Source organism: Pelobates fuscus, chromosome 3 (assembly GCF_036172605.1).
Source record: "Pelobates fuscus isolate aPelFus1 chromosome 3, aPelFus1.pri, whole genome shotgun sequence".
In the NCBI taxonomy this organism is placed as follows: Eukaryota; Metazoa; Chordata; class Amphibia; order Anura; family Pelobatidae; genus Pelobates; species Pelobates fuscus.
In genome coordinates, this window is record NC_086319.1 from 406781400 (window position 1) to 406794293 (window position 12894).

Genomic DNA, 12894 nt, shown 5'->3' on the forward strand with positions numbered 1-12894 from the left:
TCCAAAAAAGCCAACACTTGGGATTTGGTCACTGCTTTCCACGCCTCACCCTTTGTCCCAAATACTGAACTTCTGCCATACCAAGATGACACTTGTCTGGCTTCAGAGTCAGGCCTGGTCCAGCACTGTCCCTACATGAACTAAGTGTTCTTCCCAGGACTCACTGTAGATTGCAATGTCATCCAGGTACACGCAGGCGAAATCCTCTAAGCCATCAAGGAGACTATCCACCATCCGCTGGAAGGTGTCCAGGGCATTCTTCACCCTGAATGGCATGACCCTAAACTGGTACAAGCCAAATTAGTTGATGGAGGCCGACTTGGGGATAGCTTCCTCGGCCAGGGGGATCTGCCAATATCCTTTGCACAAGTCTATGGTGGTCAGATATCGTCCCCTGGAGATGCAATTTGGCAGTTAATCTACCCAGGGCATCGAGAACACATCTGTAACAGTCTTGTCGTTTAGTCGCTGGTAGTCCACACAGAACTGGGTAGTCCCATCTTTCTTAGATACGAGGACAACTGGTGAGGCCCATGGACTGTCAGAGGGTTTGATGATGCGTAGCTGTCAAATTTTCTGTATCTCCTTCCCTCTCGAACTGCTTCAGGGATACGGTAGGGAGGTTGTCTGAGTGGGGCTTGCCCGGGGGTCTCTACTGTGGGTAGCTAGAGTGGTGTACCTGTGCTCTTGGGAGAAGGTCTTTTGCTTACTTTCTAATAACTGGCGAGCCTGATCCTTCTCTACCTCCATTAATTTATAACTAATTTCACCTGACTAATGATATCAGTTTGAATAGCCCTTTCTAGCAGACTGGGGAGGGGGAGATTGCCCTAGTCATCTGTAACTGGGGCACATACTGCTGCTATGCCTTCCTGTCTCTCTTGGTACTCCTTCAGCATGTTGATATAAAAGGATCTCAGTATCCTCTCATCGGCACAGCTGGCGACTACATAGGTGGTGTCACAGAGCTGTTCCACCACCTTGTAGGGGACCTGCCATGCTGCCTGAAGTTTGTCCTGTCTGGTAGGTCACCCCTGAGCCGCCTGGAGATTGTCCTTTACCATCTTAGCCAACTGCTCCATGCAGTCCCTGAGTTCCAGTACATACGGCACAATGGGGGTCCCTTCGTGTTCCATATCCCCTTTAAGTGTTCCCTAATGAGATTCCTGCGGCACCTCTGAATAAGTAAACAAGAGGTGCGGCATGAACCGCTCCAAGTCTCTGCAAACATCGGTAAAGGTCCTCAGCATCTGCTTGAGGATACCATTGAACCGCTCACAGAGACCATTAGTCTGGGGGTGGTAAGGTGAGCTAAGTATGGGCTTAATACCACATACCTTCCACAGCTGTTGGATTAGGTCTGCGGTGAATGATCTCCTTGGGAAACCCCACCCTAGCGAACATCCTAACCAGAGCCTCGGCAATGGTCTCTGCATGGAAATTCAAGAGTGGAATCGCTTCAGGATAGCGGGTGGCATAGTCCACCATGATAAAAATGTACTTCTTACCGGATGGACTGGGTCTAGCCAGGGGTCCCACTAGGTTGACTGCTATCCAGCTATAGGGCTCCTCAATAATGGGCATAGATAACAGTCAAGCTTTAGGGTGGCCACCACCCTTCCCTACTCGCTGACAAGCATCACAGGTCTTGCGGTATTGTTGCACATTCCTAGAGACTCACCCTATGGGACATGCAGCTCCCAAATGTCTTGCCAAGGGTTTCAGTAAGTTGGTATAACAGGATAGGTTATACTGACTTACTGAAATCATTGGCAAGACATTTTTGACATGCGGCTCCCAAATGTCTTGCCAAGGGTTTCAGTAAGTTGGTATAACCTATCCTGTTCCCAGATAAACCTCTCACCCTCTAACTCTTGCTCAGTGTCTGTCGTGACTCGGCACTTATGCAATGTGGGATTAAACAGAGTTTCCCTCACAAACTCCTCTGGGATATCCCAGGCTAATGGGGTTGAGTCTAAAGTCACAGTCGGGGTTTGGTCTCTTCCCTGGGTCTCTCTGGCATGTGAGTCGGCTGCCGCAGTCCTCGCTTGCAGTCGAGTTGTGACAGGCTGGGCTTCAGCAGGTTCGCTCGGGATGTAGGCAGACATTAGGGGATCCAAGTCATTCCCCAATAATCCTTCATAATCCCCACATTCATGGTGCTAGATCCAGTCCCCCAATCCAGGTGAATGCGGCAGTAGGTAGGTGATTTACAGATCCCCCAGCCACCCGAACAGCCATGGTTTGTCCGGTGTGTTCCTTGTCTCTTACCAGGTTGCGCTGGACCAAAGTCAGGGTAGCTCCAGGTTCTCTTAATCCACCGTCCGATTTCCCATTCATCAGCACAATTTGCCGGTGGTGTTGTTGGTTATCCCAGGTGGCTGCTTGCACCAGGTCAACCTCATGCAAAACTCCCTAGTATTCCTCTGTGTTGGTCTCAGTTTCCAAGCAATGAGCGGCCGGAGCTGGAGCACAGGGTGGTGGAGTGCCGGTGCGGCCCAATGTAGGTCTGGGGGCTCTAGGGGACAATCACTCTGAACATGTCCCAACTGTTTGCAACAGTAAAACTGCACCCCGTTCTTGGGTGGGGAGTGTGACAAACTGCCATTTGCCACTGGGCATTGGAGAGGACTGATTGCTAGCCTCCTGCCCTGCGACTATGGCCCTGGGATGTATTGCCCTTTAAGGAACTGAGTTGGGGCTTATGGACTTATATTATGCTGTTTCTGGCCCTTTAACTGTGTTGTACAAAGAATGGGTACATTTGAACTGGCCCTTCGGATGCAGTGGAAGTGCCGAAGTCGTCGAAGTGGCCGCCATTCAACAAACGAACACGTGGCAGCGGCCATTTTAACTTATTCGAATGCGGTCAGCGGTGTGTGCAGCCAAATCTATGGAACTGTTTTCGGCTACCCAATTGCACGAACACCGCTGACCGTACCTTCTACTCTACTTCGACACTGCGGCTGGAGACTAAGTCCCGTTCGAAGATTCAAACGCTCGTTCGAATGGGAATTAGTCATTTTCTCAGTGTAAAATAGACCGACCGCACAGCCCAAATCCATGGAACTGTTTTGGGCAGGAAAATGTGCTTGCGGTCGGTCAAAAGTGACTTATACCTATCTCCTGAACGGCTGAACGGATTCAAATGATTTTTGGGTATGTTTGTATTTGGAATGTGCTGATTAATAATATGTGACTTTTATTAATATTGGATGTATAGTTTTAGAGTTATGAAAGTTGGGTAAAAAGTATGTTTTAAACTGTACGGATAATTGGGTTACCTCTCAGGCTAAGGGGAGGAGATGTGTGGGATGTAACCATTTTGTGATTGGGTAATATATAATTGTCTGTGGGCGTCTCCCTTGCATGGGAGAATTGCATAAAAGCAGAGTGTGTGTCATTAAACCTCAGTTCTTCTTGACCCTTCAAAACGTAGCCTTGTCTCGTTCTTGGAAGGGGATTTACAGCATAACCACCTTGCTCTTTTAATAGCTATGCCTGACTCTTCACTTGGATCTCATAGATGGGAATAAGCAACTCCAATACTACGCAGCACTGGTACTGTTGCTTCTCCCGAGCCTCAGCATCTGCAGCAGATTACTGCAGAGGGATTGGGTCCATACAATGCCAATCGCAGCTGAATGGTTCTGAGAAATTCGTCTTCTGCATTCGGGTTCATCGGTTCAGGCATTGCGTTGGTTCAGTCCATTTCCAGCAGTTCAGCCAGTAGTTCCCTTTTCGTACGGTTGTTTGCCGTTCGACCGCAGCTCTCCAACAACTCCTTCATGGTTAATTGCTTCAATCATTAGTTGCGATTCTCCATCCGCTTATACCGTTCTTGGATCCAGATGCAGTATCTCCTCTAGGGAAAAAGAACCATCCCACAGTTGCCACCAGATGTGGCGGACAACCAGAAAGGGAAAAGGGGTTTCGCCACCAGAGGTGTTCTATCCCCCCTAATGTGAGGGATGCTTTGATGCAGACCAGGAACAGCTCTTACAAGAGCTAGTGATATAGCACTCCAACAGTAGGAAGATAGCTGTTATAGCTTTCTCCCACAAACTTGAGGCAAGGCTCTATGCTGTGGGACAACTGGTTTAATGGGGGCCACACACGCCTTTTATGTCAGTCCCCATGGAACCTACTGTTACATATGCCAGAGGCATCCCCACTGGACCTGAGAGTGGGCTATGATAATTTACACACTGTTATAACATTGGCTCTCAGGTCCAGGACACTCCCACATAAAAACTATGTAATCCCTCCCCTGTGCCTGAGAGATAATTGAGTCAAGAACTGTACTAGTGGTACAACAGATGAAATCTAACACACATTGGGTAATAGTATATAAAATAAAATGTACCCTTTTTATGAATATATTAGATTGTAAGAAGATCCCTCAAGTCATCTTAATAAAATACAAGCAATACAATCTACAAATATAAGAATATACAGAAACCAACAATGGTGTGGTATATTGAAGCACCAGAAAATGAGCATGTGGCAAATTGCATGTACAAGATAGTAGTAAGTTGTAGGCATATAAGAATCTGTAGAATTTGGAGGAGCTCAGTTTTCTTCTTTTTCAACCTTTAATTAAATGATCAAGAGGGAGAGATGCAAACATAGTGCGCCAGTATAATCAATAAGAAAGGTTTTATTTTAGATTGCACTCACAAGATAGAAGTTAAAATCCAGCATGTCAGACACTCAGTCATTCCAGTACCACTGTCCCTTCTTTTCTAAGGGCGAGCTTTGTAGTGGCCAGAAGAAATTAAAATAAAAACCCAACACATAAAATAAAATAAATAAACAAAATAATACAATAAAAATAACAATAAAGCTTAGGAGTGTTAATGAGGTGACAGGGGTCACTGAGTGGCACACTCCTCATATGGGTGGTCTATACATTCGGGAGTTTGTTTGGTAGATAAACAAAATAATAATAGAATGAACTAAACTGCAATGTCCCGAACATATAAGAGAATAAAACAGAGTAATTACAATCCCGGGACAGAGTGATCTATCAAAGCCCCATACCAAAGGGTCAAAAAACATCCACTTTCTAGCAAGCACTTCGAGTAAGCAAATAGTACTTAAAATTATTGTTCGCTTTCATAAAAGCAAATGAATGACAATTTGAAAAACTTTGCATTTGGTCTTTATTCGGTTCAAAATTAGTGCTTTGAGAATAATCCAATTCCAATACTTTGTGTAGGATTTGGATGTGAAAATAATCATTTTACTTCGGACACCAAATACTTCCAAGCGATTGATGCAGGATTGCTTTGCCTGACTTTATTTAATTTGGCTTTATTAAAATATGAGAAATATCATTGCAGTCAGAATTAAAGCTACACTGTGTAAACTTCAATAATTACCTGCTAGGGTTAACTCCTCCTCTAGTGGCTATCTACCTTTGGGACTTTGGGGCTCGAAGACAACCTTTGGTTGCCTAAACAACACTGGATGTCCTCACGCTATGCATGAGGTCTTCCAGCATCACCGGAATCCCCATTGAATAATGCTTTCTTACGGGGAAATCCTAATGCGAGCACAGCCATGTTGTAGGGGTTCAGAGTGTCCCTATATCTATAAGACAGCCCTATTAATATCCTATGGTAAAAGGATTGCAATTTCTGATTTGCTCACTTTTTGAATTGAATGAGGCTTTTTTCACACACTCTGTTGTGATTTACATATTGTATTGAATACTTTCAGTAAATTACTCACAATTTACATCAAATGGCAAGCTCCTTGAATATTGTTTGAAATTTTACTTTTGTTTTTGCTCACAGTTTACCCACTTTACTCATTTGTATCCTACCGGCTCTGTTTTGCTGTGCAATAAGACATCACTGAAAATGTACATGTGTTACAAACTGCTATTTGTAACTGGCCCTTTTAATTAATTAATTTATTTATAAAATATTTAACCAGGAAAGATACATTGAGATTTTGCTTGTTTTCAAGTATGTCCTGGGTCCACAAATCATTGCATTGTTACAGTTAGTGTACAATAAAATACAAAAACAATATTAATACACAATATATACAAAATTTAACATAGAACAGGTAGGAAATATATAATCAACCATGACAAATTGCCCTGCTTCCCTGGATTGTGGAGAAGCCTATTTGCCAGCCTCCTCCCGCATGACTATGGACCTGGGAGATTGGGCCCTTTAAAACCAGTATTCGGCCATACCAGAGTGTGTGTCACTCATTCTGGCCCTTTTGGAGGGAAGGATTGGTACTTTTTATATGGCACTTCGGATGCAGATGAAGTGCCGAAGTTGTCAAAGTCGTCGAAGTGCCCGCCATTCGACAAAGGAACATGTGGCAGCGGCCATTTTAATTTAGTCGAACGCGGTCAGCGGTGTATGCTAAAGAATCTATGGATCTAAAATCGGTTATGCAAATACACGAACACTGCTGACCCTTACCGTCGCCTCCACTTCAACGCTTCGGTTAAAGTCGAAGTACGTTCGACAATTCGAACCCCCTGTTACAATGTGTTATTTGCATGAACGAACCCATTCGTGCGTTCGAAGGGGACTTGGCCATTTTTCTGCAGGAAATTGACCGACCGCACAGCCCAAATCTATGGAACTGTTTGGGGCAGGAAAATGTGCTTGCGGTCGGTCATAAAGGACTTCCATCTAACTTTTTATCCACTGGAGGGATTTGTATGATTTTTGAGAGTGTTTATGTTTAAAGTATGCTGAGTCCAAATGTGTAATTTTTATGGAGATTGGATGTATGGTTTTATAGTTACAGGGTATGGGTAAAAACTGTATTTTTTACTGTCTGTGATAATTATGTTAATCCCTTGTGTAACATAATTATATCACAGGCAGAGGGGAGGATTTTGTGTGTAATGGCTGGGAGTGTTTTCTGTAATGTACGTGTATGATTGGTTGTTTTGTAACTGTTACGGTTGCCTCCAGGCTGGCTGGAAGTTGGACCGTAGAAAGGATGCTCCTAGCGCTTTCCAAAGGACCATCAGCACCGTAGCCACCATAAGCACTGCGAACTCCACGAACCACCGCTGCTGGGCTGGTATCTCGCCGTCTGCTCTGCGCCCTGGACCTACGACCAGGCTCCAGGTTCCAATAGGTGAACCTCTCCCTTCTGTAGAGCGAAGCAGGATCAGGAACAAGAGCTCTTACAAGAGCTCAACAGCTAAGGGAGTATGACGAGCATAGCAATCCCTGTAGTGATTATAGCTGTCCCCTACAAACATGAGTCAAGGCTGCAAGTTAGAGGGTCAGAAGAGGTCTGAGGTCTGGAACACCCAGCCTGGCTTTTATTGAGGTTACATGCAAATAGGACACTCCCAGGGGGAGGCATAAAATCACCAATCACACATCTGGTGCAGCCCACACATTCCCTCCCCTCAGATAAACAGTTAAACCAATTATTACATACAATAAGAATACAGTTTTTACACAACATTCATAACTCCCAAAATATACATCATTCGCATAAAAATACATATTCACAATCAATCCATTCAGGGGAACAACATACTCAAAAATCATACGAATTGGACCAGGGGTTCAGAAGTTAGTACAAATGTGCATTTGACCTTCTGGAAGCATGGTTTTACAGGGCCCTCTATCCTGGAGACAATGGGGGGAAGTAATTCAATTATCCAGGACTAGAGGCAGACTCCATTAACCACATGGTTGCAAAACAACATAAAACACCTTAAAACACATAAAGTCACATTTTACACACAACACACAGACATTTCACATATCCCCAGATAGCTGGGATCTGAGCGCACAAAACTACCGAATAGCGCGCAGATCCTATTCACACAGTTCAATTGCCAAGGAGCTAAAGTCTTTCCCATAGTCTTTCATTATATGAATAGGCTCCATGGCATAGCCATCTGGGGTATCACCGCTCACACAGGGCCATAGTCATAAGGAAGGAGGCTGGCAAATAGGCTTCTCCACAATCCAGGGAAGCAGGGCAATTTTTCATTTAAAGGGCCAGTTACAAATAGCGATTTGTAACACATCTCCCCTTTTGGAGGGAGACTAACCAGGCACCTGACCTTCTGTCGGTCAGTGCCTAAGTTAGTCTCGCAGCCCACCCACAAATAAACATTGGCAGAGAAGCCCCCCCACAATAAATAGTACTGGCCTGTAGGTCCCAGGTTGTAGGGTAAACATGCAGCACTCGCTGCCTTCCGGGTGCAGCTGGGCAAATAGCTGGTAGTACTTGGGGGGCAGAGGCCAGCGGCACTCTGCCCTGGTGCCAGCGCTTCTGCTGGGGGAATTGGGGCATAGTCCTGCCCGGGGGCAAAGGGAACTGTTAACCCTGGGCCCAGGTTAGAAGTTAGCTGAGGAGGGGGGAATTGGCTTACCTCCTCCTCCTGATACTCCTGCGGCCGTTGAGAAGGGAGGTCGATGTTCTCCGCTTCTTGTGGAACATGCTGCGGCTGGGGAGAGAGACCGGTTGTCTCCTCTCCCTGGAAGGCATACTCCGGCTGGGGAGGGTGGTCGATGCTCTCCCCTCCCTGTAGCTGGGTCTGCCGCTGGGGATCTGGGCCGCCTGCCCAGCATCCCTGTAGGGCCGGTAGAGAGACTGCGGTCCCATCTCCACCTGCCTGCTGGGGGTCCTCCCAGGACCAGTCTTTGAGGCCTGCTGCCTCGGGTACCTCTGGTTGTGGTTGGGGAAGGAGACCGGTTGTCTCTTCCCTCTGTACAGTGCACTGCCGCTGGGGAGGGAGGTCGCTGCTCTCCTCTCCCTTTAACTCACGCTGCCGCTGGGGAGGGAGGTCGTTGCTCTCCTCTCCCTGTAACTCACCCTGGGGTTGGGGATCTGGGCCTCCTGCCCAGCATCCCTGTAGGGCCGGTAGAGAGACTGCGGTCCCATCTCCACCTGCCATCGGAGGTTCCTCCCAGTATACCCCTACGATGTCCTGCCAGCTGAAGGGCTCTCGACCTGGCTCTGCTGCTGTGCTCTCCTGGGGTACCTCTGGATGCCGTGGAGGAAGGGGACCGGGTGTCTCTTCCCGGGACCCATCGATGAGGTGCTGGTACTTCCACTCAAGGTCACATTCGTTGGTGACTAGGTACCGCAGATCTGCCTCTAGGTTAATAGTTCTAGGGAGGCCCAGCTTGTCTTCCCGGTCATCAAACAGGTCCCAGAAGCGTGAATCTGTAGCCCTACCAAAGTCATCATCGTCCATATTCTCCCAGAATAGATCAGGGCCATCGAAATCCCCACACTCTGGGAATTCATACTCAGCCATCTCTGGAGCGAGCTGAGTTGCGTACCACTGTAGCGCCTGGTATGCGGTGTCGAGCCACAGTTCGTTGTATACTAGTTTCTCTAGTTTAGCTACCCACACTGGAAGGGGTTGTTTGCCCAGGAAGGGCATCCGCTCTGCCATTCGAGCCTGGATTTGCTGCTCTCGGCTGATACTACGATCTCCTCGCCAACGTTGAACTTCCTGTAGGGCTTCTTCCCACAGCTCAAATCTGGCCTCATGTCTGTACCCACACATCTCCTCTTCTGAGACTTCCCCATCTCTCCAGGATAGGAAGCCATGCAATCTGTTGAGGAACCTCTCCTCCATTTCGGCTGCTGTGCACGGACTGGCTGGCTCCATGCTGCTCAAGGTAGGGACGCTGCGCAGTGGCTAGCGTTGCCCTCAATAACTCTCATACGATACCAGTGCTGTTGGGGTGCTGCTCCTTGCGCTAGGACGCCATCCCACCGCTGCCACCAAATGTTACGGTTGCCTCCAGGCTGGCTGGAAGTTGGACCGTAGAAAGGATGCTCCTAGCGCTTTCCAAAGGACCATCAGCACCGTAGCCACCATAAGCACTGCGAACTCCACAAACCACCGCTGCTGGGCTGGTATCTCGCCGTCTGCTCTGCGCCCTGGACCTACGACCAGGCTCCAGGTTCCAATAGGTGAACCTCTCCCTTCTGTAGAGCGAAGCAGGATCAGGAACAAGAGCTCTTACAAGAGCTCAACAGCTAAGGGAGTATGACGAGCATAGCAATCCCTGTAGTGATTATAGCTGTCCCCTACAAACATGAGTCAAGGCTGCAAGTTAGAGGGTCAGAAGAGGTCTGAGGTCTGGAACACCCAGCCTGGCTTTTATTGAGGTTACATGCAAATAGGACACTCCCAGGGGGAGGCATAAAATCACCAATCACACATCTGGTGCAGCCCACACATTCCCTCCCCTCAGATAAACAGTTAAACCAATTATTACATACAATAAGAATACAGTTTTTACACAACATTCATAACTCCCAAAATATACATCATTCGCATAAAAATACATATTCACAATCAATCCATTCAGGGGAACAACATACTCAAAAATCATACGAATTGGACCAGGGGTTCAGAAGTTAGTACAAATGTGCATTTGACCTTCTGGAAGCATGGTTTTACAGGGCCCTCTATCCTGGAGACAATGGGGGGAAGTAATTCAATTATCCAGGACTAGAGGCAGACTCCATTAACCACATGGTTGCAAAACAACATAAAACACCTTAAAACACATAAAGTCACATTTTACACACAACACACAGACATTTCACATATCCCCAGATAGCTGGGATCTGAGCGCACAAAACTACCGAATAGCGCGCAGATCCTATTCACACAGTTCAATTGCCAAGGAGCTAAAGTCTTTCCCATAGTCTTTCATTATATGAATAGGCTCCATGGCATAGCCATCTGGGGTATCACCGCTCACACAGGGCCATAGTCATAAGGAAGGAGGCTGGCAAATAGGCTTCTCCACAATCCAGGGAAGCAGGGCAATTTTTCATTTAAAGGGCCAGTTACAAATAGCGATTTGTAACAGTAACACCCTGTGGTCGGTCCTATCTAAGGGGATCCTGCATAAAAGAAGGTTCTGTTGGTGCCAATAAAACAGAATGACTTGACCCTCTGATTTGCAGCCTTGACTCATGTTTGTAGTGGACAGCTATAATCACTACAGGGATTGCTATGCTCTTCATACTCCCTTAGCTACTGAGCTCTTGTAAGAGCTCTTGTTCCTGATCCTGCTTCGCTCTACAGAAGGAAGAGGTTCACCTACTGGAACCTGGAGACTGGTCGTAGGTCCAGGGCGCAGAGCAGACGGTGAGATACCAGCCCAGCAGCGGTGGTTCATGGAGTCTGCAGTACGTATGGTGTCTACGCAGTAGTTATAGTGTCTATGGTGCTGATGGTCCTTTGGTAAGCGCTAGGAGCATCCTTTCTACGGTCCAACTTCCAGCCAGCCTGGAGGCAACCGTAACAACATGAAATTAGAAAAAAAATTCTACACAAGTTTCATTATTGGAGAGGTTAATATGACAAAGGAGACAAAGACATATTAGACACATTTTTTTTCTCACTATTTGAGGATGTTGGCATTTATCACTGTTAGAGAATATTGGAGGGAGGTGGACTTAATAAATAGTTATTTTTTTATGATGAGGTTTCTCAATTTTATAGAATGCTAGAGGATGCTTTGTCGGTGTCATCATTGCTATAGAATAGGGAGAGGGGGTTATACTCATTTTCACCGTATATAAAAAGGATCTTTTATTTCATTGTCTAAGAGGATTTATAATAGTTGGCAATAAAATGTTGTCTAAATCCATTTTGCTAACACATGTATTAACACATTCTGACTTTGTTTGGTAACTTTATACATTCTATGTTGTAGCTATTGGGGTCCAGGACAACCTGATGATTGGAGGGACCAGGAGACAGGTGAAGTTGAGAGTTGTGCTACTTTTAGACCAAATAGTCTATGGAATGATGCACTGTGTTCCAATTATAGCCCATTTGTGTGTGAGAAGGACATCTTATCTCGTTGAGGACTGTAAGCCATGAGGAGACGATGTGATGACCATCTGAGTCCATCAAAAAAATTCCCATCTAATAACCCAGCACAATACAAGAGGAGAGGTTCACTTAATGCATATGTATTATCCGCTGTTGAATCTGTATAAATGTTATTAAAATATATTGTAATGCGTATAACATATGGTAAACAATGAGCCATGTCAATATTGGAAATAAAGTTTAATACACATCTATTGTCAGTGTGTATACAAAAATTGGAAAACTGATATAAGAATATTTGTTAAGGGATAAAGATGTTGTGTCTGAATGTAGCATACATACATGGTGCAGTTGCAGACCACCACATGTAATAAATCGTAAGGGGTGCATACAGCTAGACTGTCACTGTTTGTGGTGTGGCCATTAAGCTTCAGTAGCACAGGAAATTCATGATCCTAGACTTGGTCTGTTAGAGTTGACCTAGGCTCTGAGCAAAGAGTGAGGGAGGGTTTTTTTTTATTTTTTTTGAGTGAATATCATGTTCTGTCCATTCTTTAGTCACATGGCACCACACTGAACGGGCAGAAGATTCTCTGAAATTGCCCTTTTCAGCTATGCTGCAATCTGGGATAATATAATAACGAGGGGGAAGTAAGACACACAAGGTAGAAATTAAGAAAGACACAAAAGTGGGTGGGGGTTAGGACCAGGCATTCAGGAGTCTGAGGTTGAAAACAGAGACACAGAGACTTAAGGGTAAATAACAAGCATAACAGGAGGTGAGGAGGTAAGAAGATACACAAAATAGGATGCGGGGATAAAGAGAGTCATGTGAGGGGGTAACTGAGCTAACACGGTACACACAAGGAGAGACACACTAGAAAGTGAGGGTTACATGGAGACACAAGAGGTTAAGGGGATCAGGAAAGACACACAAAAAGCAAGGGGTGAAGAGACACCGGGGGAAATATTTCTTTTTTAATTGATCGTGTCAAAAGAAAATGTTGTCCCAAGTATCAAATACCATAGGCACCCCACAGATAACAGCAATGCTATGACCACCAATA

At 45.9% G+C, this 12894-nt stretch overlaps 1 protein-coding gene across 2 annotated transcripts in view; it reads left to right on the forward strand.

The window, feature by feature from the left end:
- Nucleotides 1-12077, forward strand: part of LOC134601545 (C-type lectin domain family 10 member A-like) — a 39654-nt gene extending 27577 nt beyond the window's left edge. For both annotated transcript variants that reach the window (XM_063446062.1, XM_063446063.1), the window contains one exon: nt 11706-12077. In XM_063446062.1, the coding sequence (XP_063302132.1) occupies nt 11706-11859 (154 nt within the window). In that variant the 3' untranslated portion in view covers nt 11860-12077. The remainder of the gene's footprint in view (nt 1-11705) is intronic.
- Nucleotides 12078-12894: the final 817 nt, after the last annotated feature.